This window comes from Prionailurus viverrinus, chromosome B1 (genome assembly GCF_022837055.1).
Source record: "Prionailurus viverrinus isolate Anna chromosome B1, UM_Priviv_1.0, whole genome shotgun sequence".
NCBI lineage: Eukaryota > Metazoa > Chordata > Mammalia > Carnivora > Felidae > Prionailurus > Prionailurus viverrinus.
Window position 1 is genome coordinate 168,731,195 of NC_062564.1, and position 25,716 is coordinate 168,756,910.

At 35.6% G+C, this 25,716-nt stretch overlaps 1 protein-coding gene across 2 annotated transcripts in view; it reads left to right on the forward strand.

Moving 5' to 3' along the window:
- The first annotated feature begins 339 nt into the window (after positions 1–339).
- GNPDA2 (glucosamine-6-phosphate deaminase 2) overlaps positions 340–25,716 on the forward strand; it is a 30,889-nt gene continuing 5,512 nt past the window's right edge. Inside the window, exons 1-6 of one of the 2 annotated variants that reach the window (XM_047855038.1) lie at positions 340–471; positions 3,593–3,754; positions 10,687–10,788; positions 12,257–12,439; positions 18,519–18,703; positions 24,592–24,766. In XM_047855038.1, the coding sequence (XP_047710994.1) occupies positions 3,631–3,754; positions 10,687–10,788; positions 12,257–12,439; positions 18,519–18,703; positions 24,592–24,766 (769 nt within the window). In that variant the 5' untranslated portion in view covers positions 340–471; positions 3,593–3,630. Of the gene's footprint in view, positions 472–1,814; positions 1,957–3,592; positions 3,755–10,686; positions 10,789–12,256; positions 12,440–18,518; positions 18,704–24,591; positions 24,767–25,716 lie in introns of those variants that run through there. The other variant, XM_047855039.1, reaches the window with a different exon arrangement.

Consider the following 25,716-nt stretch of genomic DNA (forward strand, 5'->3'; position numbering starts at 1 on the left):
GAGCTTATTGATAAAAGGCTCTTAGCTGTGCGTGCACAGTAAACATTCAATAGCTTAGAGATGAATTCATATTGCCATTATAAGCGACAACTTAAGTAATGCTTATGTATGAGCACTGCAGCCCTACATACTAAGTTTCATAAACCCAAAGAATCTACCTCAATTCAACCTCTGAGAGTTGATAAAAAGAATAGCGGCAAGGTACTGGCCCAGGAACCGGAGAGTCCCAAGTAGGATGGGGCTCCTGCCTCACGGAAATCGTCAGGACCTCAACACAGCTCATCCCTAGAGAACTAGAGGCACGCGCATGCGCAGCACCCTCAAGCTGCGCTGCCGTTCCTTCAGCGCCTTGGGTTACATCCGGGTCTTTGGGCTTCGCGCTACTCTAGCCGGCTGGGGTCGCTCAGGGTTGCTGGGTGTTGGTTGTTTCCGCTGTTCCAACGTCGGAAGTGCGGGTGGGTGGGCAGACAGGTGAGTCGGGGCCGGGGGGGGGGGGGGGGGCATAGAAGGGTAGTCGGGGCGGGGGGGGTGGGTCGTTGCTCCCCTGAGTGGGCTTTGTGCCGAGACGGGGACGCGCGGCCCGGCTGATTGGGGTCCCGGGAGCGTTGAGGCGGGGCGGAGGGTGGGCCGAGGCTGTTGGTGCTCTCCGGAATTGGGCCTCCGGGAGGGGCTTCCTATCTTTGTTTCTCTGGCGGCTTTCTCCTGACACTTGTTAAAAATCAGTAACAGCCATCCTCATTTGTATTCCTTATAGTTTGCGGACAGATAGGGCCCAGCAGGCATGCAGTTGAGGTGGGTTTGCAGCCCTGGCCTTCCGGGCAGGGACCTCAGCCTTCTCTGCTGCTTCTCCCCCATCAGGGATGCGGCTTCCGCGTCCTGCACTTCAGCGACCTTTTCAGGTCAGGTTGTAGGAAACAAGCACAGAGCAGGGATTTTGTAAATTTAGATGCTAGTGTAGATTCTAGACTAACTGTGCAGCCTAAGTCGTGTGGAAGTTCCCATCCAGCTCTGAAGTTCTGAGATTTGTATTCAGCTGCCCAGTCTCCAAGTTAATGCACATTCAGAATGAATCAGCACCAGAGGAAAATGAGGGAATGGAGGGGGTGCCTTGTCATTTTTTGCGTGTTATCTGGATTTGATGTCGGAGAATTGCCCAGAGCCACAGCAGTTTGGATTGATGAGGATTGTCAAAAACTGGCAAAAACACATTTTTTAATCTGCATTAATGTGACAAAAACATTCTGATTTCCTCTGCTTGGGAGGTTTTATTTGAGACTTTTGTAATGAACTCGGAGCTGTCTGAGGAGTTTAAAACAAACAAAACTTGCCTGTACCCGATCTAAGAGACTTAAGAACTTCTTTTAATGAGGTCGATTCCTGTGGTGGTTTTTTTTTTTTTTTTTGAAATTTAGCCTGATTTTAATAATCAACCTGTGAGATTTCTAAAAGTGCAGATTCCCTTGATCTCATTTCACATCTGTTGAAACACTGTGTCCAGGGAGAGGAGCCTGGGAAATCTAGATCTTTAAGGAGCATCCTAAGTGATTCTTACATAGCACATCTGGAGCAGGGATCTTTCCGTCAGAAAGACCCTCTACCATTAATAGCTTTATAACTTAAGCAATAAATTTCTGAGTTGCAGTTTTCTGTATCTGAGAAAAGAGGATGATAATTTCTATCTCACAGACTATTCAGTGATCCAGGCCCTTTAATAATAGGGCCCATATCTTAATCATTTTTGTGACTACAGAACTTGGTGGTTGGCGTTTAATAGGCCCTCACAAGTATGTTGAACTGAGAAAAAGAGATCGTATTCCCAGAAGACAGAAAACACTTGGAAAGCTCTAATGCCCTCCCTCCGTACCTTACAGGTTTTTTTTTTCCTTTTTATGAATAATGAGTATGCTGAATATTATTAGAAGTAAGTGTATCTCTTGATGGTCATACTTGTTAGAAGTAAGTATACCTCTTTATGGCCAGAAAATATTTCTGATTCTTGGTGTAACTTTGAAATTGTTTCTAGCATTAGATCATTAATGAATTTAAATACAGGCGGAGTCCATTTGTTAAAGTGAATTTATGACTTACTATGTACATTATTGTCTGTAAATGCTATTTGTCTCTTGTTACTGTGCCAGAATTCTATACCATAGTGATCATAATTTCTTGTTACTATTCCAGAACTCTGAATCATTTTGTTCTCAAGAATTTCATTCAGATTTCATATATTCACTGTATATGAGTTGTATATTCATATGAATTGTATTTTCATATGAATTGTATATTGTATATTCACCTACTATTCCCATTAATTTCAGGAATTTGATTTATTATCGTATGGAAAGTGTATGGGAACTCAGGATTGCTGAAGCCATTTGTAAAAGGATTGGTGTGGGTGACAGATCCATTTAAATATGAAACTAAGAATTAAATTCTGGAAACTATGGTTATAGAACACAGTGTAAATATTACAAATCTTGTCGATGTAAAAATAATACATTTTACAGAAATCAGGGGTTGTGAGGAAGTGTAAGAGTACAATTTTCATATCTCTCATGGTAGTAGGTCAGTCTACATTGTCTGAAGTGGAATCATAGTTTTTAAATGACTCTGATCTTTAATATTTGTGCAGCATTTTGTCTTAACCTTAGAGTACTCTCTAAGGAACTAAAATTGCTTTTTTTGTTTTTAAGGAACTAAAATTGCTTTTTATGAAGAATTTATTTTTTCTTCAGAGAACAGCAGTTTTAGTTCACTTTTTCTTTTGTTTAAATTCAGAAAGAATGAAATGTTATGCTTTTTATTAAAAATGGCATGTCTATTATGATCTCATTATTAAAAATTATTTCTATACATTCTATTTATATGTGTGCATTAAATAGACATCTGGAATGTTATATACGTAATGATAATAGTTTTTTAGTTCTGAGTTAGGATTTGGGTTGATTTTTTTCTTCCTCTTGTACCTTTCTATATTGAAAGAAATTTTTAAGAAGTGCAGGCATAATTTTTATAAAAACATTTAACACAGAGAGGTTTGGTTATTACGGTATTTACAGAGAAAGTTCTGGATTTTAGTAAGTAACCTAAAGGTTGCTGAGTAATCATTATTAACATTAACTTGCCTTTAAAAAACGAGAACTGCTTTGTTTGCCTTTAGGTTTGTTTCATGTTGCTTTATATAATATCTGTCAGGACAGTGTGCTATGCTATCTTACAAAGACTTAAATTTGCGTTGATATGAATTCTTTGTCATTTAGTAACTATGTGACCTCAGTTAAATTGTGTGAGCCCTTCTTCTCATCTAAAACTGGGTGTTGTAAATATTTACTTTAGAAGATTGTTGTATGCATTTAAATTACCTAGCCCACTGCCTAGAACCAATGTCTGTTCAAAAGAGAGCAGCTGTTATTGCTATTTTAAAAGTACATATTGTATTTATATATATATATATATATATATATGTATGTATATATATATATATATATACGCATGTCTTTCTTAAGTAATGTTCTTAAAGTCATTAGTATATTACATTTCTGTTTGAATATCTGCAAATTACTTAAAGTGTTCTACAATGGAATTTTCTCAGGTTAGAACTACTTGTCCTGGAAACTGTTCATCACCATAATGAGGCTCGTAATTCTTGATAACTATGACTTGGCTAGTGAATGGGCAGCCAAATACATCTGTAATCGCATCATTCAGTTCAAACCTGGACAGGACAGATATTTCACACTGGGTTTACCAACAGGTAATACACCATTTTTTCCATTTTAGATACTGAAGGTCATGGGATTGAAGGGTTTCCTTTAGTAAAATATGTTTCCCCTTTATTTCTTGCCATATCACTGATTGAACATGTTAGTGTATACAGCCAGAAATGTGTATATCTATCTAGTATCTATGTTTCATTATTGTTTCTTGTATGAAAATTGTATATCACTTACCACTCTAAAATGCAAAAGGAAATTTCTTGTATTAAAATTATACATCACTTGCATCTCCAAAATGCAAAAGGAAATATCCTAAGTGATGGTCATAGTATTTTTTGTACCTTTTTCTAGTAGTCTTTTGTTTTTAGGGATTTTTTTTTTTTAATTCTCAAGTTAGTTAACATACGTACATACATGTAGTCTTGGCTTCAGGTAGTGATTGATCTCTTAAATATGACACCCAGTACTCATCCTGAAGAGTGTCCTCCTTAATGCCCGTTACCCATCAACCCTCAGTTTGTTCTCTGTTTTCGAGGGTCTCTTATGGTTTGCTTCCCTCTCTGTTTTTATCTTATTTTCCCTTCCGTTCCCCTATGTTCATCTCTGAAGTTTCTCAAATTTCACATATGAGTGAAAACATATTAGTCTTTCTCTGACCGACTTATTTCATTTAGCATAATACCCTCCTGACCCATTCACATTGTTGCATGGGCAAGATTTCATTTGTTTTCATCGCCAAGTAGTATTCCATTCATCAGTTGATGGATATTTGTCCATCAGTGTATCCATTCATCAGTTGATGGATATTTGGGCTCTTTCCATAATTTGGCTGTAGTTGATAGCACCGCTATAAACATGGAGGAGTATATGCCCCTTCAAGTCAGCATTTTTGTATCCTTTGGATAAATTCCTAGTAGTGCAATTGCTGGGTCTTAGGGTAGTTCTAGTTTTAATTTTTTAAGGAACCTCTACACTATTTTCCACCATGGTTGCACCAGTTTGCATTCCCACCAACAACAGTGCAAGAGGGTTCCCCTTTCTGCACTTCCTTGCCAACATCTGTTGTTTCCTGCGTTGTTAATTTTAGACATTCTGGCAGGTATGAAATGATTTCTCACTGTGGTTTTGATTTGTATTTCCCTGATGATAAGTAATGTTGAGCATCTTTTCATGTGTCTGTTTGCCATCTGGATGTCTTTAGCAAAGTGTCAACTCGTGTCTTCTGCCCATTTCTTGACTGGATTATTTGTTTTTTTGGGTGTTGAGTTTGGTAAGTTCTTTATAGATTTTGGATACTAATCCTTTATGCGTATGTCATTTGCAAATGTCTTCTCCCTCTCTGTCAGTTGCCTTTTGGTTTTGCTGATTGTTTCCTTTGTTGTGCAGAAGCTTTTTGTCTTAATGAGGTCCCAATAGTTCATTTTTGCTTGTATTCCCCTTGCATCTGGAGACATGTCTAGTAAGAAGTTGCTGTGGCCGATGTTGAATGAGGTTTTTGCCTGTTTTCTCCTCTAGGAGTTTGATGGTTTCCTGTCTCACAGGTCTATCATCCATTTTGATTTATTTTTGTGTATGGTGTAAGAAAGTGGTCCAGCTTCATTCTTCTGCATGTGACTGTCCAGTTCTCCCAGCACCTTTTGCTAAAGACACTGTTTTTTTCCATTGGATACTCTTTCCTGCTTTGTCAAAAATTAGTTGGCCGTATATTTGTGGGTCCATTTCTGGTCTCCCTATTCTATTCCATTTATCTGTGTCTGTGTTTGTGCCAGCACCATACTGTCTTAATGATTACAGCTTTGTAATACAGGTTAAAGTCTGGAATTGTGATGCTTCCTGCTTTGGTTTTCTTTTTCAAAATTACTTTGGCTATTCAGGGTCTTTTGTAGTTCCATACAAATTTTAGGATTGTTTGTTGTAGCTCTGTGAAGAATGCTGTTTTTACTTTGATTGCATTGAATGTGTAGATTGCTTTGGGTAGTTTTGACATTTTAACAATATTCTTGTGATCCAAGAGCATGGAATGTTTTTCCATTTCTTTGTGTCCTTTTCGGTTTCTTTTATAAGCTTTCTATAGTTTTCAATGTACAGATCTTTTACCACTTTGGTTAGGTTTATTCCTAGGTATTGTATGGTTTTTGAGGGATATTGCTTTTCCTATTCATATAATTAGTAGAATTAGTCTTTTCAGTAATCATTAAGAGGTACCAAAAGTATGTACTATTGTCTCTTCATTTCATCTTCTCTGCCTCATATACTCTTACTATCTTATTAGCCCTTTACTATTCCTGTGTGTATTTTCTTTTTATTATAGAAGTATTAAGAGTGAAAAATTGAAGACTGATATGTTTTCATGACAATAAACATTAAGTATTAATTTCATGTTTTATTGTATTTAGTTCACTATTAAGGTTTTTCTTAAAAATTAACCAAGTAGTGATATTGATCTCATGATCTCACTTAATTTGATATTGTTGACTTCCACAGCAAAGGGTATTGGACCTGGAATCAGAGCTGCTACTTTCTTGGTGACTGCAAGGCATATATTCCTCAGCCCTGATCTTTGGTTTCCTTACCTTTAAGAAAGATGAGGCTATTAATAGCTGATAATGCTGTTTGAGGCACAGATAAGGTGGTGCTCGTTCACTCCTTTGTGTACTTTAATACTATGTGAATTTAAGGTTCCCATAAGTGTGTCTTATTTAAAACAGTATTTTTTTCCTTCTGCTCCTTCCCCCATATGTGCTAACTACATAAAAGCTACAATCATAATTTTTTCCATTTGTATAATTTTCATGAAAGGTATTGTTTAGCTCATTCATTTGTTATTTTGCTTTTGTCTTTGGTCCAGGCAAAGGAGGCTTTGTAAAAATTGTACACACCAGACTGGCCCCCTCAGCACCCACATTTTTGATACATGAGCCCCAATGGTTGAATATGGCCTCTGTATCTGTTTGCTTACTGCAAACCAGGGCTACACTCAGGCTAGTTGCTTTGATTATTCTGTTTTAAATACGATGTATAACTAAACAGTAATTTTAGCTTAGGGGCAGGAAATCTTCAAAGTCACAAATGCAAGCAGTCCTAAACATGCTTTTGTGTGTTTAGATCTACAACTTTTGCTTTAGTTCTAGATAGTCTAACTGCCTAGTAGTGCACTTGCCAAGGAGTATTGTGGAAAACCTTTGTGGATGTTTTTCACTTTCCTCCTTCGTTGACCATTGTCAATGTTAATCATGCTCTCTTCTCCTCCTTGCTTTTGAAGTTTGAATATACATTTCTTTTTTTCTTTTCTTTTTTTTTTTTTTTTGAAAGAGAGGGTATGAGTGGGGTAGGGGCAGAGAGAGAGTGGAGAGAGAGAATCCAAAGCAGGCTCTGCATTGTTAGAATAGACACTGATGCAGGGCTCAAACTCACAAACCATGAGATTGTGACCCGAGCTGAAGTCAGACGCTTGACCAGCTGAGCCACCCGGGCAGCCCTGAGTATACATTTCTGTAATTGCAGACAGCAGTATTGTAATTCTCCCTCCACAAAGCACAGTTTCTGGGGAATATCTACTTGGTATTTATTGATGTGATCTTAACAAGCTTCACATGTAAGGGCCTGCATGCTTCCTGCCTCTCAAACTTATTCCCTGATTCTCTTACTCTGAATCATGATAGGATAATTAGACTGCTTATAGTTCAAAGAATAGACCTGAACTTGCTGGCTTTACTTTCACTCATGTTGCTAGTATATTAAGTAATGAAAACTATGTGAGCCTTGGAACCAGACAGAATCTCTTGAACCTTTGGCCTCACTGCCATGTGATAGTTGGCAAATTCCTTAATCTTTTTGACCCAATTCTTCAGTCCTCAAAATGGGAAAGATCATGCCAATTTCCCAAGGTTGTGTGATTTACATGAGCTGATGTGTAAAAATACCAGTATAGCTAAGGGGTGTTTGGGTGGCTTAGTCAGTTAAACGTTCAACTTAGGCTCAAGTCATGATCTCATGGTTAGTGAGTTTGAGCCCCGCGTCAGGCTCTGTGCTGACAGCTCAGAACCTGGAGCTTGTTTCAGATTCTGTATCTTTCTCTCTCTCTGCCCTTCTCCCACTTATGCTCTGTGCCCCTCTCTCAAAAAATGAATAAACACTAAAAGAAAATTTAAAAAAAATACTAGTATAGCTGTCATAAGGTAAGCATACAAATGTTATCTCTCAACCTCCTCCCTCTTTTATCTGTTCTCAATTACAACTCAACCCTATCTTTGACTATTGGAATTCTACCCCTTCTTCAAGACTGATGAAATGTCATCTTGTTTAATCCTTCCTCTAACAAACAAAACTGTAATCTTTTCTTCTTTGATTTACAACAGTTCTGCAAACTTCTTATAAGTTATTTACAACATTTTTATTTGTTATGGTTATTTGTATTTGCCTAATCTTGTGAGTTTTTTTTAGGATAGAAACAGTTTTAATCTTTGTTTTATCTGTATCATAGTAAACACTTGATAATAATTATGTTAGTAAATTTTGCAAAGTGGGCACTAAAATGAAGTTTCTTTAACCAGTTCACTATGTACCAATATATTTCATTATTTTTTTCTTCAGCCACTTTGATTAAAAACTAGAAAGTGAGGGACGCCTGGGTGGCGCAGTCGGTTAAGCGTCCGACTTCAGCCAGGTCACGATCTCGCGGTCCGTGGGTTCGAGCCCCGCGTCAGGCTCTGGGCTGATGGCTCAGAGCCTGGAGCCCGTTTCCGATTCTGTGTCTCCCTCTCTCTCTGCCCCTCCCCCGTTCATGCTCTGTCTCTCTCTGTCCCAAAAATAAATAAACGTTGAAAAAAAAAAATTAAAAAAAAAAACAAACTAGAAAGTGAATGTGTTATTTTTTGTCATCACCATTGTGACTTTTTTTTTTTTTAGTTTTTTTTAACGTTTATTTATTATTGAGAGACAGAGACAGAGAGTGAGCAGGGGAGGAGCAGAGAGAGAGAGGGAGACACAGAATCTGAAGCAGGTTCCAGGCTCTGAGCTCTCAGCATAGAGCCCAACACAGTACTCGAACTCACAAACCACGACGAGATCATGACCTGAGCTGAAGTCGGAGGCTTAACTGACTGAGCCACCCAGGCGCTTCTCTTTTTTTTTTTTTTTTTATTAAAAAATTTGTTAATGTTTGTTTATTTTTGAGAGAGAGGAAGAGTTGAGTGAGAGAAGGACAGAGAGAGAGAGAGGGAGACACAGAATCTGAAGCAGGCTCCAGGCTCTGAGCTGTCAGCACAGAGCCCCAGGTGGGGCTCAAACGGAAAACCCTGAGATCATGACCTAAACAGAAGTCGGACACTCAACCGACTGAGCCATCCGGGTGCCCCAACTTCTTACTTTTTTTATTCATATATTCTTAAATTAAGGAAGGAATCCTATAATTATTCTCCTGACACCGAAACAAACACAGATTTGTTTATGCTTCTAGAAAGGAAGAAAAAAAAAGCAATTTATCCATCTGTTAGATAAGTTTTATATTAGAGGGCCATAGTTCTTAGAGATGGAATTATGAAATTTGACCATTAAATTATTAATTAGAGTTGAAAACAGTATGTTTTCTTTAGTTTTAAGAAATTCTTTTAGACTTCTGTTCTCTGAACCTATACGATGTATTATTTGCAGCCACTTGTATTATTCTTTCATCTCAAGTGAAAAGCAGTCTTTTTACTACTCTAGAATTCGCTTTGTATTTTTTTTTGTTGAAGACTGATTACTCCTGTCATATTCTGTCTGCCACTTTAGCAGAAATTTTGTGTGCATGCGGTTTTTGTTTTGTTTTGTTTTTTGTATAATTTGTTTTATGATGATGAATAGATTAGGAATTAATCAATACTCCAGCTAGGATTGGGAGGGCCAGGTCACTTGTTAAGGATGCAGTCAATCTACCCTTCCAATTTGTAGTTAAAATGAAAAAATACAGCAATTTTAAAAACAGAGGCTGTCTTCAAGTGGCTTAATTTATTTTTCTTTATTGTCCATGTCATGTAGCACTATCAAACTGATTTCAATTTTATAAAACCTGTAAAACAATCACATTTATAAAACAATAAAATCAAGACTCAGATGAAGTATCCAAAGCCAAGATCCCATTTCCCAGAAGTCATTTTACTTTATACATTTTAGCTAATACATGCTGAAGATAACACAAAATAAGACACAGAACCTCCAGTTAAAATCATAAAGGCTAAGGTTCCTCAATGAGTCCTTGCCAAGTTCTGAGTCTATTTTGAAAGTGGAGGCAATACTTAAATTTAGCTCTGGTTTCCCTTTTGATTTCATTAAATGGTCAACTTGACCTATTTATATATCATTCATGCTACAAATCCTTCTCTAAAAAAGCTTTTTCTCAAAAGGTGGGGTGTTTATTTTTCTTTTTTTTTTTAATGTTTTTTTTCAACGTTTATTTATTTTTGGGACAGAGAGAGACAGAGCATGAACGGGGGAAGGGCAGAGAGAGAGGGAGACACAGAATCGGAAACAGGCTCCAGGCTCTGAGCCATCAGCCCAGAGCCCGACGCGGGGCTCGAACTCACGGACCGCAAGATCGTGACCTGGCTGAAGTCGGACGCTTAACCGACTGCGCCACCCAGGCGACCCTATTTTTCTTTTAATTCACATATGCTTCCTAGAAGTTTCTAATCTTGGAGTATCCATTATTTCCAAATATTCAACAACTCTAGAATCATTTTCCAAACTATAATTTCTTTTGACAGATTTCTAGTTTTCTTTAGCAAATTCTACTTTACTAAGCCTTAAGGTACTTTGCAAATGTGTGTATAATTCAAAAAATATTTGTTAATTGAATATGTATTTAAATGAATAATGGTTTCCCTAGTAAATTAGAAATAGAGAATATCATTAACAGAATAAAGTTAATATAAATATTTTTAAAATATATTTTTCATGTTAAGTTGGAAAATGGAATCTTTATCTGTTTTAGGGAGTACACCATTAGGATGTTATAAAAAACTAATAGAATATCACAAGAATGGAGACCTTTCTTTTAAATATGTGAAGACCTTTAACATGGATGAATATGTAGGTAAGCTGTGTTTGAATATATTATTTGAATATGTTAAATAAAAAGAATATAGTTTGAGAATTAATACATTATTTGAATTTATGTTTTGAATGTAATATGACTATTTCTAGAAGATAATGTGCTGCCTTTTGGTGCGGTTGGGGGTTTATATTAAAAACATCTATATTTTTGGGGGAGGCGCTTGGGTGGCCCATTCGGTTAAGCATCCAGCTTCGGCTCGGGTCACGATCTCACGGTTCGTGAGTATGAGCCTGAAGTCAGGCTCTGTGCTGACAGCTCAGAGCCTGGAACCTGCTTCTGATTCTGTGTCTCCCTCTCGGCCCCTCCCTTGCTTGTGCTCAGTCAGTCTCTCTCTCAAAAATAAATAAAAACATTAAAAAATCTATTTTTGTGATGCCAGCATGATATAGCAGAAGGAATATGGGACTAGAAATCAGAAGATCTATATTCATCTTGGGTTCTGCCACTCATCAGCCATGCAGCTTTGAGCCAGTCCCTTCACAGTTCTTACTCTTTTTTTTTTCTTTTTCATATTTTATTATTTATTTATGAGAGAGAGTACAAGCAGGGGAGGTGCAGAGAGAGGGTGACAGAGGATCCAAAGCGGAGTCCGTGCTGACAGCAGAGATCCCAGTGCAGGGGATCTCTGAAACTCATGAGAAACTCATGAACCGTGAAATCATGACCTGAGCTGAAGTCGGATGCTTAACCCACTGAGCCACCCAGGGTTGCCTCCCCCCGCCCCTCTTTGTTTTTTCCTAAGGCAGAGTTAAAACTGGTTTTGTGGAGATGGATTGAGTACCATGTATGTAAAAGTAATTAGTAAAATAAAGATTTTTCAGATATAAATGTATTTATATTTATGGCTGTGAAGATTTTATGATTCATTGTTAACTTGCTTAACAGGGAACACAAGAATACATTTTTAATGGTAGCCCAAATGATAGTCAAAGAACTGTTAGGATTCAGTATACTTTGCTTGCATGCAGGAAGAATAGATTAGAAACATAGACCAACATTTCAGAGGTATGGCAGATTAATTTCTGTGGAGCTTAACACAAATCAGTTCCATTGGTAAAATTTTCTGTGTTTGAGAAGTGAAGTACGGTGATTAAATGCATGTGAACTAGACTTCTGTGTTTGAATTCCAGCCTCTCTGTGAGCTGTGTGACCTTGGGAAAGTTTACTTAATTTTTCTGTGCTTTTGATGTTCATCTATAAAATAGGAATGATAACAGTATTTCCATAGATGTTGTACAAATTATTTGAACTGATACATACATGTAAGGTGGTTAATACAATGTCTGGAATATAATGAGCGTATATTCCACATAAAAATGCCTTTAAATTGAATATGGTTGTAGAAAAGTTATATATTTTAAATAGCATCTGTGGCTTAATCAGAAAAGCAAACTTTGGATTTATTCCTAGAAATACTTACATTTTTATATATTAACTTTTAATTTAGGACTTCCCAGAAATCATCCTGAAAGCTACCATTCTTATATGTGGAATAACTTTTTTAAGCATATTGATATAGATCCAAATAATGCTCATATCCTTGATGGGAATGCTGCAGATTTACAAGCAGAATGTGATGCTTTTGAAAAAAAAATAAAAGAAGCTGGAGGAATTGACCTTTTTGTTGGAGGTATGTAAAACATTTTGTCATTACTCTTTGTGTGATGTGGGGAACACCTGTAACTGTCTATAATATCCATACTGATTTTTATTTTTTATTTTCATCAACAGTAATCTTAAGGTTCTAAGTTAGAATTGTTTAAATTATATCTTGAGAAATAAGTCCCAATGCCTGCTAAACTTTTCTATTATCTGTTTAGAATTCACAATTAATCACATCTTACAAAATGCATGCTGTTTCTTTAAATACTATTCTTACCTTTTACAATTTCTTTACAATTCCAGCCCAGCTTTCTTACCAAATTACAGGGTTGAGTCTCTAAAAGTTTGCATGTGGAACAGATAGATTTTGGCATTTCTGTACTGATCACTTAAATGGCTTCATCTCACTTAAAAAGTCAGTTAAGAATGATATAAGACTTTATTATCACCCTTTAGTTAATATGAACTAAGCTGTATAATTATCTTTATAAACTCCAAATAAATAAATGTTTAATTGGCTAAACTCCACTTAAAATATGTATATATGTATGTATACATATATGTGTATATACATATATATACACACAAACATACATATATAATATATACACATGCGCATGCGTGCACATGTGTGTGCATGACATACCATTGAAAATAGGAGGAATGTTTTTTCTTTAATGTTTATTTATTTTGAGAGAGAGAAAGTGTGCCCACTCGCGTGCATGCGAGTAGGGAAGGGAGAGGGGCAGAGAGAGGGTGAGCAAGAATTCTAAGTGGTGGAGCCTGATGTGGGCCTGGATCTCATGACTGCAAGATAATGACCTGAGCCAAGCCAATATCAAGTGTTGGACGCTCAGCCAACTGAGCCACCAAGGTGCTCCAGAAGTGTCTTTCTTTGTAATGACAACATGTTTTTTTTTTTTTTTAATTTTTAAATGTTTTTTTTTCAACGTTTATTTATTTTTGGGACAGAGAGAGACAGAGCATGAACGGGGGAGGGGCAGAGAGAGAGGGAGACACAGAATCGGAAACAGGCTCCAGGCTCTGAGCCATCAGCCCAGAGCCCGACGCGGGGCTCGAACTCACGGACTGCAAGATCGTGACCTGGCTGAAGTCGGACGCTTAACCGACTGCGCCACCCAGGCGCCCGACAACATGGTTTTCTGTAATTATTATGAAGCCTGTGGGACAGCTAATTAATTACCATAAGAATAACATCAACTAAACTGGAGCTAAAATTGATTTGTGCCGGAGTTTTTATTATGCAATTAAACATGCCAAAGCTCTAAGCTAACATTAAGTTCTCTGGATATATCTTATATTTAATTTACTAGAAGATTGCTTAAAAGTACATGAATTAGATCTTTAGTAGAGCTGTACGTTGACGTTAATTTATGGTTGAGGTGGCCAAGTATGGTTGAGGTGGTTGATTGCCCTTGGGGAAAATTTGGGTGTTACAGTCAGGCATAAATTTGCATTCTGTTTTGGCCACTTATGATCTATATGACTTTGAGAAATTTATTGAAGTTCAGTATAATTAAGTCATTTGTAAAACAGGAATTAATATTAACCATTCCAAAACTTGTGAGAACTAACTATGTTATAACATGTAAAACGTCTTGCATAGTGGTTGGTATCAGTCCTCTCTTTCTGAACTGTAGATGCTGAAATAATTGTTCTGTAGTTTATTGAATTTCCTGCTTTTTTACTGGGTTACTTCTAAGCGTATTGAGTGAGATTGAAATTTTCTCTTTGAGGAAATTTTTATCTCCACATAGCAGAGCTGGTATCATTTACTTTCTTTTATAGATGGGATGGTTGTTCTCTGAGCAAGAATCCAAGCTAGGCTGTTTTGCTTTTCAAAATTGAAAGTTATCTATGTTTTAATAAAATTTGCTAATATTTCAGTATTCCTGGAAAGCATTTGCATTCCAGTTTTGTCCATATGGCTTAATTCTGAGATAAATTACCATTTGTACTTGTCAGTATCAAGACTAAGGCAGTTTGTATTGGGGAATGTTGAAGGAATGCATTCCCCATGCATTCTTCATATTTTCTAAACTACATACCAAAATCAAGTAGAATTACTATAATGTATACCTAATTACTGTAATATAATTATACATAATGTGTCTATATTTTAGTTATATCAAGACATATTTGCACTCATTTACCGTCATACAAAAAGGCATGGTAGTTATTAGAGGTTCATTATTAAACATGGCTTAATGAAAAATATCTTGTTTACTTTTTCATTTGAATATCTTTTTTCCTGTTAATTTATTTGCCTTACATAAGGATCCATGTGACAAATCCCTTGGGGATTCAATGCTAGGAAATAGAATTTACTGGGGTTGGGGGGAAAACATAAGAACTAAACTCCATTTTCTTTTTCTGTCCGCTTCTCAGAAAGCATTTATAACTTAAAGTGATGTGTAAGGTTGAATGTCCCTTGTCAAAGATTTTTATTTTTTTAGGTTTATTTATTTATTTTGAGAGAGAGAGAGAGTGGGGGGGAGGGGCAGAGAGAGAGGGAGAGAGAATCCCAGGCAGGCTCTGTGCTGTCACCTCAGAGTCCGACGTGGGGCTCAATCCCACGGCCCATGAGATCATGACCTGAGCTGAAACCAGGAGCGGATGCTTAACCGACTGAGCCACCCAGGTGCTCGTATCAAAGATTTCTAGTAGGACTTTCTTCTTTCCCCATAGCTTTAAGTCATTTCTCATTTCTTTTTAGATTTTGGTATATTACCTTACTATAAGTCACCTTAGTTTTCCATTTGGAACAGATAGAGTATAAATTATAGTTATTTATGTTTATGACTGACTCTTACTTCTAGAAAGAACCTGTTTTCTAACCAATTTTTGTTCTTAAGCTTCCTGTAGTCATTCTCCCCTGACATATATATATGTATATAAAAAGATGATTTCCTTCCTCTTACATTAACATCTTCACTGTAGTCATGTCATGGTCAATTCAAAGGACATAATTACTCTGTGTATACAGGGAGGAGGGTTAGCTTATTGCATTTTCTTTGAACTTTTTCCTATTTGGGGGTACCCTATTATTGGATGTATACTCATGAAAGAATCTCATTTGATTCTTTGCTTTTGTTGATCAGGGTTTGTTATTGGATTTTCAAGATGAGGCTTGGTATCTGGGTCTTATCACTTACCCTTCTTTTGTTCCAGGGTTTGTTGGTTAATAAAAACACTAAGAACTGAGCCAAATGGGATCAAAATAACAGCCTTAATAAAGGTAAAGTTGGATTAGAGATTTCAGGTTGGGCTTGAGGCCAAAATGGGTTTTCCTATTCCTTACACCTGAATTTGAAATAGTAGGATAAGAAGAGCTTAAGACTATCAACACATCATTTCTTACTCCTGGTAAATAGAATAGGAATTCCCTTTCCTCAGTAGAAAGGAAAAAAGGAAAATGTATAATCTCTGAAGTTCTCATTCTTTCTGTGACGACAGATTTGTTAAGAGAAAGAGCAAAGTGTGTCGTGTAATCCCTTACCTACCCCCAGCAATAAAATATACAAATATGAAATTTTATAAATAAACTAAGGTATTACTAACTTTAAAATTATTTTAAGGTACTGTTTTTAAAAAAATAAAAATAAGACAGTGGGGAAAACTTTAACCTTCTTCTTTGGTTACATGATTAGATTCTTTGGTTTGAAAGTAACTGTGACTTATTTTGGGACCAAAAGTGAATTAATTGGAATGATTCTAGGCTAACTCACAGAATTTGGAGACGGGTTGAAACAGCCAAGTCTTTGGAAGAACAAGAATGAAGGAGCCTGAGATCTCCAAAGTAGGAACTCATGGACCCTCTCCTGCAGTGCTATCATCAAATACCTCAGCTCTAGATACCTTTTTTCTTTTCTGCATCCTTGCTCAATTTTCAGAATTTCCTGAGAGAAATTCTGATTGTTTCAGCTGGGGACAAGTATTTATCACTAGACCACAATCATCCTCCCTCAGAGAGATACAGAGTAGATTAAGGTCCCCTCCATTGTGAGGGAAGCAGAGCAGTGTAGGAGGAGGAGGGAGAAAGTATACTGAGCATACCAAAGAATAGCAACCATCTGTTCATCTCTTCAGCCATTATTTATTGAGGGCCTCCTATGTGTCCTGTATTGTTCTAAGAGGTAAGGATACAGTAATTAAGTAAGTAAGTAAGGTTATAGAGAGAGAGTCCTTACGCCAGTGAAATTTACATTCTACCCCACAGAACTTTAGGGACATAGGAAAGGCATGTAATCTAGATCGTGAGGTTTTAGAGATATTTCATAAAGGTGCTAATGTATTAGGTTGACTTAAATACTGAGAATTTGCCATGGTTGTTACATTTCATGATTATTTTAAAGAAAGTTTTGTAAAGCTTTATGAAACATTCTGAACGCTTTTAAAATATATCAGGAAGCTCAATTTCTGATAGTTACTCTTGGTTAGTAAGGGGCTGTATTGACACTACTGATAATTTCAGCCGTACTGTACACTTTTGTATGACCCACATCACCACTGACAACACTGGTGTTGATCCTTGAGGACTTCCTATTTTTTCTGGAACTTTTATTTTCATGGTTCTATCCTTTCTTCTTTATACATAAATAGAAAAATGTAAATATTTGCACCGATGTACACTTAAGAGGAGAAACAGAACAATTTTACCAATCTAGAGAGAAATTCATATTTTTAATTTAAAAATTTTATTAACAAGCAGATATACACTAATGGAAAAAGTCCATACATATTAACCACATGTAGGTCAGACTTTAGGTCACCACATTAAAAATTTCTAGAATGTAGTGCTTTGGTAGCTTATATCTGCTCCCTTAGATTTCATTTCTTCCATCAAAACCAGGTTATTTGTTGTCATTTTTGCTTTGTTGTAATCTGGGAGAAATTGGTTAGACTTGTAGGTTAAGAGTCAGTAAAATACACATATCTATCATTAAAGTTAATATGAAGAATATAAATGTAACAGATATTTTGACTCAGAATGTATGAGTTTATTTTTTCATTGAGGTTGCCAGAAATCTATTAGAGTACCCATGTGTAAAACTTGATTTATTCATGCTATAGAGATTCTTCATTTTACAAAAAGATTTGCTTCCAATTTCATTCAAATAAGGAATGTCATGTTCCCATCTATTATTTAGAGGCGATCCTAGAATATTAGAACTGTCAGTATGTCTGTTTAAAGCAGTGTTTTCAAGTTGTAGTTGTCACCCATTATTAAGTCATGAAATCAATATAGTCATTCACATTTAGCATTTCCCTTTTGTGTGTTTTGCTAATGAAATAGAATTAAATAGAATGGCTCCTAGCAGGGTAAGTATTGTTTCATGCATTCTTGTTTTTAATTACTTTGGTTTGTGTTTATGTGTTTACATGTGTACTACTAGATTGCAGTGTCAAATATATTTCTAGTCAAAAAAGTCTGAAGCAAACTACTGCCCAGTATTATCCGTTCTAGACATTTTTGTAAGTGAGGAAACTGCTACAGGGAGGTCCAGTAGTTAATGGCCCCATCTAGACTAGAACCAAGCCAAGTTAAAGTATTAAACACCACTGTGTTAGGCATCAGAAGATTTAGATTTCAGTTTTGTCTCAGTATTTACTAAATTGTTATCTTGAATAAGTCATGTATTACCCTTGAATGCCAGAGTTTCTTTGTTTATTTTTGAGAGAGTGCAAGCGGGAGAAGCTTGCACTCAAAACAAAGCGTTGAGCTCAAAAACAGGTGGGGAGATGAGGCAAATAGATAGGCCTAATAAGACTATCTTAAAGATTTTTAAATATGTGTTGTTGAGATGCAAAAATGCTTTATAAACTGTGAAGTGTTATGCTGATATAAGGTAATACTTAATTTTACTGATATTACAATCGTTCTTGCTCAGTGCTAAGCATGTGGAAAACATTGAAATACTTGTTGAATCAAATACAGGAACAAATATTTTCATGCAGCATTAGATATTCGGCTATCAAATAAAACAAGGTGAGCGTGTTTATGACTTTGCTCTTTAAAACAACTTGAACTTTGGGAAACCTTATTTACTTTATGTGTATATGTGTATGTATACTTCTTTTAAAAGGAATTGGTCCAGATGGCCATATCGCTTTCAATGAGCCAGGATCCAGTTTAGTGTCAAGGACAAGATTAAAGACTCTAGCGATGGACACCATTTTGGCAAATGCTAAATATTTTGATGGAGATTTATCGAAGGTGCCAACTATGGCTCTAACAGTTGGCGTGGGGACAGTGATGGATGCAAGAGAAGTAAGAATTAAATATTCTTTGATGTCTATAGATTTTGGAGGAAATACAGCACCAAATAAGTGATATTTTGGTTACATCCTATTCACAATGTAAATTGTTTTCTAGCTTTCAGTAGCTTCTGTAAGTCTCATTGCAGTGTTTAAAATTTAAATTAAGTTTTTGTAGCTTATGTAAACTAAGAATTAGGTACCATCCCTTTTGGAGTACTGCTTCATGTGCCTATTCCTTGCGTTACAGTTTGGGTTTCTAAAATTATACTGATCAAATGGTCTGTTTCTAAGTGAAATAATCTGGTGAAAGGACTATGAGGCTAGTTACAGCCCTAGGCTGTAGATAATTTTGGAGGCTTGGGATAATTCAGTGTAAAGTACATCTTGACTGTAGGAGGATAGCCAGTTAGTTTCCAACAGAAAAAGAACCCGTCTAAGGCTGGATCTGTTCTAAATTTGGTATACTTAAAAAGACAAGAACTCTGCACAGACCTTCCCTCCTTTTTAATTTTTTTTAAAGAACCATCATGTTTTTTAAAGTTTATTTATTTATTTTGAGAGAGAGAATCCTAAGCAGCCTCTGTACTGTCTACACAGAGCCTGACATGGGCTTGCACCCACAAACTGCAAGATCACGACCTGAGCCAAAATCAAGAGTCAGACACTTAACCAACTGAGCCACCAGGCGCCCCCTAATTTTTTAATTTTTAATTGGGCTTTCATTTCCTTCCCTGAGAATAAGAGAAAAAATTATAGTCAGCTCATGATTCTAAGTGGCTACATTATATGGAAATTCTTTTGTGGCAACAAGATGGGATAGGTTTTGAGTAAAGTGTACAGAAAAGTTATGATGAGTAAGTAAATGATCTTAATGTAAATATGTCTAGACTTTAACGTACACCTAGCAACTATCATTCAAAATGTAGTTTTTCATGTGGAAGTTATCACTTCCACTATATGAAGAAAGGCCTTTCAAGGATTGAAATTTTATAAGTTGAAAGAAGATTTTAGAGCAATTGTATTTCTAAAATATGGAAGTTATACAAATAGATTCCTTCCATTTAAACAGATTAAAGTTATAACGTACTTACATTAATTCTTAGAATGACCAGAGGGTTGTTCAAGTATTGATTTTCTTTTGGTCAGTTTTTCCAACAAGATTTTATGATGCCACTCACTCACCTCACAATTTTCACTCCTAGCATGATTATAAATCATTATGGCAGAACTATTGTAGGACTCTTATTTTCCCAGGGGCCTTAGTACTTTGATTTTTATAGCATTCTTTTGAAATAAATATCATGTCATGGTACTTAATGATCTTCTTATGTTTAATTTTAAGGAGCTTAATGTACAGCTTTTCATTTGCCAGTGGTATTAGCTATGATGTAAGCTGCTCTTCAATTTCAGTTTCATTAAGAACAAATACATTTAAGGAGTGCCTGACTGGCTTGGTCAGTAGAGCATGCGACTCTAGTCTCAGGGTTGTGAGTGCAAGCCCCACGTTGGGTGTAGAGATTACTTAAAAATAAAATATTTTAAAAAATACAGTTAAGGGCGCCTGGGTGGCTCAATCAGTTAAGCGTCCGACTTCGGCTCGGGTCACGATCTCGCAGTTTGTGAGTTAGAGCCCTGTGTCAGGCTCTGTGCTGACAGCTCAGAGCCTGGAGCCTGCTTGTAATTCTGTGTCTCCTGCTCTCTGCCCATCTCCCGCTTTGTGCTCTGTCTTTCTCTGTCTCTCAAAAATAAATAAATAAATGTAAAAAAAAATTTTTTTTAATTAAAAAATACACTTAATAGAACTTTGAATCAATGTATGGGGCAGATGCTACTGTTAAATGGAAAGTACATTTGAATAGGAAAGTAAATTCCTAAGTGGTTAATTAGTTCATCACTAAGCAGCGTCATTTTGGCAACTTGGTTAATGAAGACCTCTGTACACACCCTGAAGGTGACACCCTGGAAGTTATTACAGGTTTCTTTAAGATTGGGAATTGTCAACTAGATAAGGAACCACACCCGTCACTACTTTATCACTCTTTCCTTGGCTTGAGGCCTTCACACTAATGGTGTGTGTGAAATGCTCTACTTTTCTGGACCTTGCTTAGGTGAAATGGCACCTTGCAGTTTTCAACATTCAGAAACCCCTTTCTTAACCATAATCCTCATAATCAGAGTTACTTTTTTCTATTTTCTCTCAGACCATTTTTCTTTTCCTTTATTTGCACTTTTCACAATTTCTGATTGTTCTTGTATGTTTACTGGTTTAATATCTTTTTTCTTACTAACTTACAATCCTGTGAGTTTATAGGTCATATATATCTAGTACCTTACAATGCCTGCAATATAATAAGTATTTAATAACTTTGGGGAATAGTTTTAATGCATTATGTTCATGATTCATGTTAGACAAGGTTAGTTCTATCCACAGCTTGGTTATTTACTTGAACCATCAGATCTGATTTTTATTGACTTTTGGCTCTATGTCAAAAGCTAAATCTGCCTTCAAAGGATTCAAATTTGTTTTTACTGAGGTATATTTAAAGATATTGTCATATGTTCTAAAGGTAATTTCAAAAGAAAAGATAAATTTTTTTCACCGTTGTAACATTTATATTTGTTATATTATTGTAATGCTTTAGATATTTATTCTTAAGATGACATAAGAAAAACTAATAAAACTTAAAAATCTGCTTTTGATTTTGTTGCCTTACTGGAAACCACTGACGTCACCAATGATTTCTTCATTGCTAAAACTGGCATCTTCTCTGCAGTTCTGGTCCAACTGGGTGTCTTTTCATCATCTACGACTGTTGACCATTCCTTCCATCATAAAACTCTAGCATTCTTCTTTCTTTCTGAGCATTCCTTCTCAGTCTGCTTCCCAGGCTGTTCTTCCTTCATCTGCGTCTTGAATATTGTTGTTCCCTAGGGTTTCATCCTGGAACTGTATATCCACTCTGCATGCTTTAGAGCATGACTTTTTTTTTTTTAAATAAGTCAACAGCAGTAACTTTTTGTAACATTCTTTCTGTAGTTTTATTACTATTCCAAAAAGATAAAGTACTCTCAGTACAGTAATAATAATACATATCTTTATCTTAACTTTCTGAAGGTTCAAGTTTCATATTTCCAACTTCTAGCTGACATTGAGATGTTTAAAGACTCCTTATATACTTACACTGTCCAAAATTTAAATTTATCTTCCTACCAAATTTGCCTTTCTCTTCTGAATATTCCCTCTCGGTGAATAACAGCACTCACCATGAAGATTATCTGAGCTTGAAACATGGGTCATTCTCAGCATCTTCTCTACATCTAATGAGTCACCAAAATCCAACTATTTAATAAACTACCTAAAAGTAAATAAGGATCCTGCCCTCCCTCCATCACCACTGCCTATTAAGCCTATATCAGTTTTTTCAAGAATTACTGCAAACCCATTTTAAATCATGGCTATATCCATTCTTTATCACGTTCTGTGTGTTACAGTCTGAATTATTTTTTTCAAAACCATAGTTCAGTTTATTACTTACCTATGTAATTAAGAGTCTCTGATGCCCTATTATTCTATCAAAAAATGAAGCCTAGCCTCTCTGCCATAAAAAGATTCTGTATTATCAGATCTCCACCAGTGTTCAAGCATTTCCTTTCATTTTCCTATACTCCAGCCTTATCAAATTTCTAGCTTTTTACTGACCACCCCATAACTGTCTGACATGCCCCCTGTGTGGAGCTTTCCTGCTTATCTTTAAAGACTTGGTTTCAGATAGGAGCTACTCTAAAGCTTTTTCATGTGAGAAATACTTTCCTTGAGAATACTGGAGTGCGTAGAGTAAAACTAATCACATATCACCATCAAATTACATTCCGAGAGCAACATTTTTTTCATTTCTTCTAGATATATCTTCTTAATTCTCAGTTAAAGGTTATGTATGTCTTAGGCTTGCTTGCACACACACTAATGAGTAATTCTTCATCCCACACCGGACTTTCAGCAGCTTCCTTTCATTTCACTCTTTTCATAATACTCTGTATTTACCCTTACTCATTGGTAAATGTTTGTCTTTGTTTTTTCACAGTATACATTCAACATAGAAATTTGTTGCCACTTCTCCCATTACTATTTTACATTATTTGCTTCAGTAATGACAGTTAGCTCATATTGTCTAATTGGCAGACCTTTTAACAGTTTCCTTATTTCTCAAGAGACAATCTAATGTAGTTAAGGATATAGACCCTGGAATAAGACTTGTTTATATCTTAGTCTTACAGGAATATTGGGCAAGTTACAGAATATCTGTGCTTCTATTTCATTTTCTGTAAAATGTGAATAAGAACAGTATCTCATGCTGTTGTTTTGAGGAGATAAATGAGGTAATTCAAGGAAAGTGCTAAGTTCAGTGTTTGAACTTTGTAACCACCAAATCATATTTTGATGGTGTCTTAAAATAAAACTTGAGAAAGTATCCTTTATGCCGTAATCACTAGATTTAAGAAAGCATGAAAGAAACTTGGTAGAGACTTCTCAGGTGTTAGTCTAAGGACTTCTGCCAGATTGCTGAATAATCACTTAGGGGACCCTGGTTCCTGGGTCCTAACTCCAAACATTATAAGTTGAAAGGATGAAACAAAGAACCTGTATTTTTTTTTAATGCCTCTATAACACATATATTACTCTTAAGAAACAAAACAATACAAAACACTGGTTAATAATATCTAGCAGGGAAAACTAATTAACAAATCTGTTAATCTGTGTTATGCTTACCTTATTATATCAAATACAGTTTTTTAAAAAAACAAAAGCTTTTATGTGATGATGCTATAATGAATTTTCCACTAGCCTAGATCTTTATACTTAAGAACAAGAAATCTCAATAAGAACATTTGTAGAAATTCATACATATCTCTCAGTTCATGGGCTCTAATAGTAATGAGTATGTATAGCTTCAAAATGAAAAGTATTAAATCTTGATAAAATAAGTATAGTATCTGTTTCATTAATCTTTAATTTCTTCCTAGTTTAGAAGTGTGGTTTTAAAATAGGCAAAGCAGAATTTTTATGTTGTTACAATATTTTTGAATTAAAACCACCTTAATATTCATTTTTTAGTTAACCATTACAATGAAAAAAAATCATGTTTGAAAGATTACATATATTGTTTAGATTAACTTATAAAATAGAATTGATTTAGTGCTAAAAATGGTAGGGATTCATTCTGATGCATAGCCACTTTCATTTGCACATGTTCTTTGAATTATAGGTTGTAGGAATTGGGGACCAAGAGCTTGGATTTTCTATAGTTCATAAGGGTATTCTCAGTCATGTGTGCTTGAAGGGCAGTTCTTGCATTTAAATAGATCCCTAATCCTTTTTTTAAATCTAGTTTTTGTTTCAAGACAACTTTAGATAGCACATGTTCAATGAAATAGTCTTTAGGCTTCTTTCTCTTACTTTCAAAGTAATATCTACTGTATTGCTTGTCTGGACTAGAGCAATTGGTATATCATTCTTGGTTATATAAATTCTTTGCTGACTTGTAATTTTGCTTTTGCAAAACAGCCCTTTTCTTTCTTCTTCATTCTCCCAGGGCTCTTCTGCACGTCAGTATTTAATATACTAATAACTATATGCATTATGGTATATTCAGTAATACTCATTATAGAGATACTATTTTACTTTCATAAACCAGAAGAGAGATACAGTTTATGCTTTCCTTTAATCTTGAACAGAAATAAAACTCTTGAACTGTGAAGAAATATGTAGCTATTTATTTTTGTTTTGCCTTCAGAAGAATATTGGTGCTAGCATCTTTGTTTCTTAAAAAAAAAAAAAAAGCTTTTTCGTCATTTGAAACATGTTTTAAGAATTAATATGTAATGGTCATGATTTTCCAGGTAATGATCCTCATAACAGGTGCACACAAGGCATTTGCTCTCTACAAAGCAATAGAAGAAGGAGTAAATCACATGTGGACTGTTTCCGCTTTCCAGCAGCATCCCCGAACTATTTTTGTGTGTGATGAAGATGCTACTTTAGAATTAAGAGTTAAAACTGTGAAATACTTTAAAGGTGAGCATTGAAATTTCAGAATCAGATTATGAGGACGTTCCATTATAGATGACAGTTAAAACTTAATGAGACTGTGGAGTTACATCCTGCACTGTGCCTATTGAAAACTGGCTTTTTACCAACACACTAGCCAGTTTTGTTTTGTTTTTTAAGGAAAATAGAAAAGTCTCACTGCAGATAATAGTTGCTTTCAGAATATTTTCCTATTTTTTTCATGAAGAGAATCTCTTCAATCTGTATTTTCAGTGAACAATATTTTTCTTGAATCCAAATTTAATAAAATATTTACTTTCATAATTGTATATGCAAAATTAAATAACCCAAAAGGAAATGTATATATGTTCTGATTTTTCCATTGTTTCCCTGTTCCATCTCCCTCGCCAAGCTATGTTTAAAATAGAACCTAATCAGCAGATAGGTTGGGTCACCCACTATCTCATCTAATCTTCACAAATTCAAATTATTCCCATGTAGTAATAATGGTTCTATGTCAACAGTATGGAATAAACTCTGCAAGTGAGCAGGGTTTGACTGCCCAGACTTCTGCATGTAGATTTTCCTTTTGACTCTTCCTGCAGTCTAGTTCAGTAATTCTTAAACCTTGCTGTACCAGGTTTTATATATGAAACCACAAGTGCTTGATGTAATGGGTGATTTAACAGGTTTTCAAGGACTATACTGTTTAGAACCTGTTCTGTGCTTAAGAGTGAATTCCACATATACACATAAAAAGCTGTATAAATAGGTGCTCTTTATAAAGTACCTGTAGCTGATACGAAAATATAACTGGTCATATATATAGAGACACACACGTCAGTAATTCACAAAGTATGTAGTTATGTGTAATACTGTTATTACATGAATGAATATGTATTTTTAATTTTCTTACTCTAGTAACTAGGTATTTATTTAACATGTATTAGAAAAAATATACTGAACCAATCAAACCT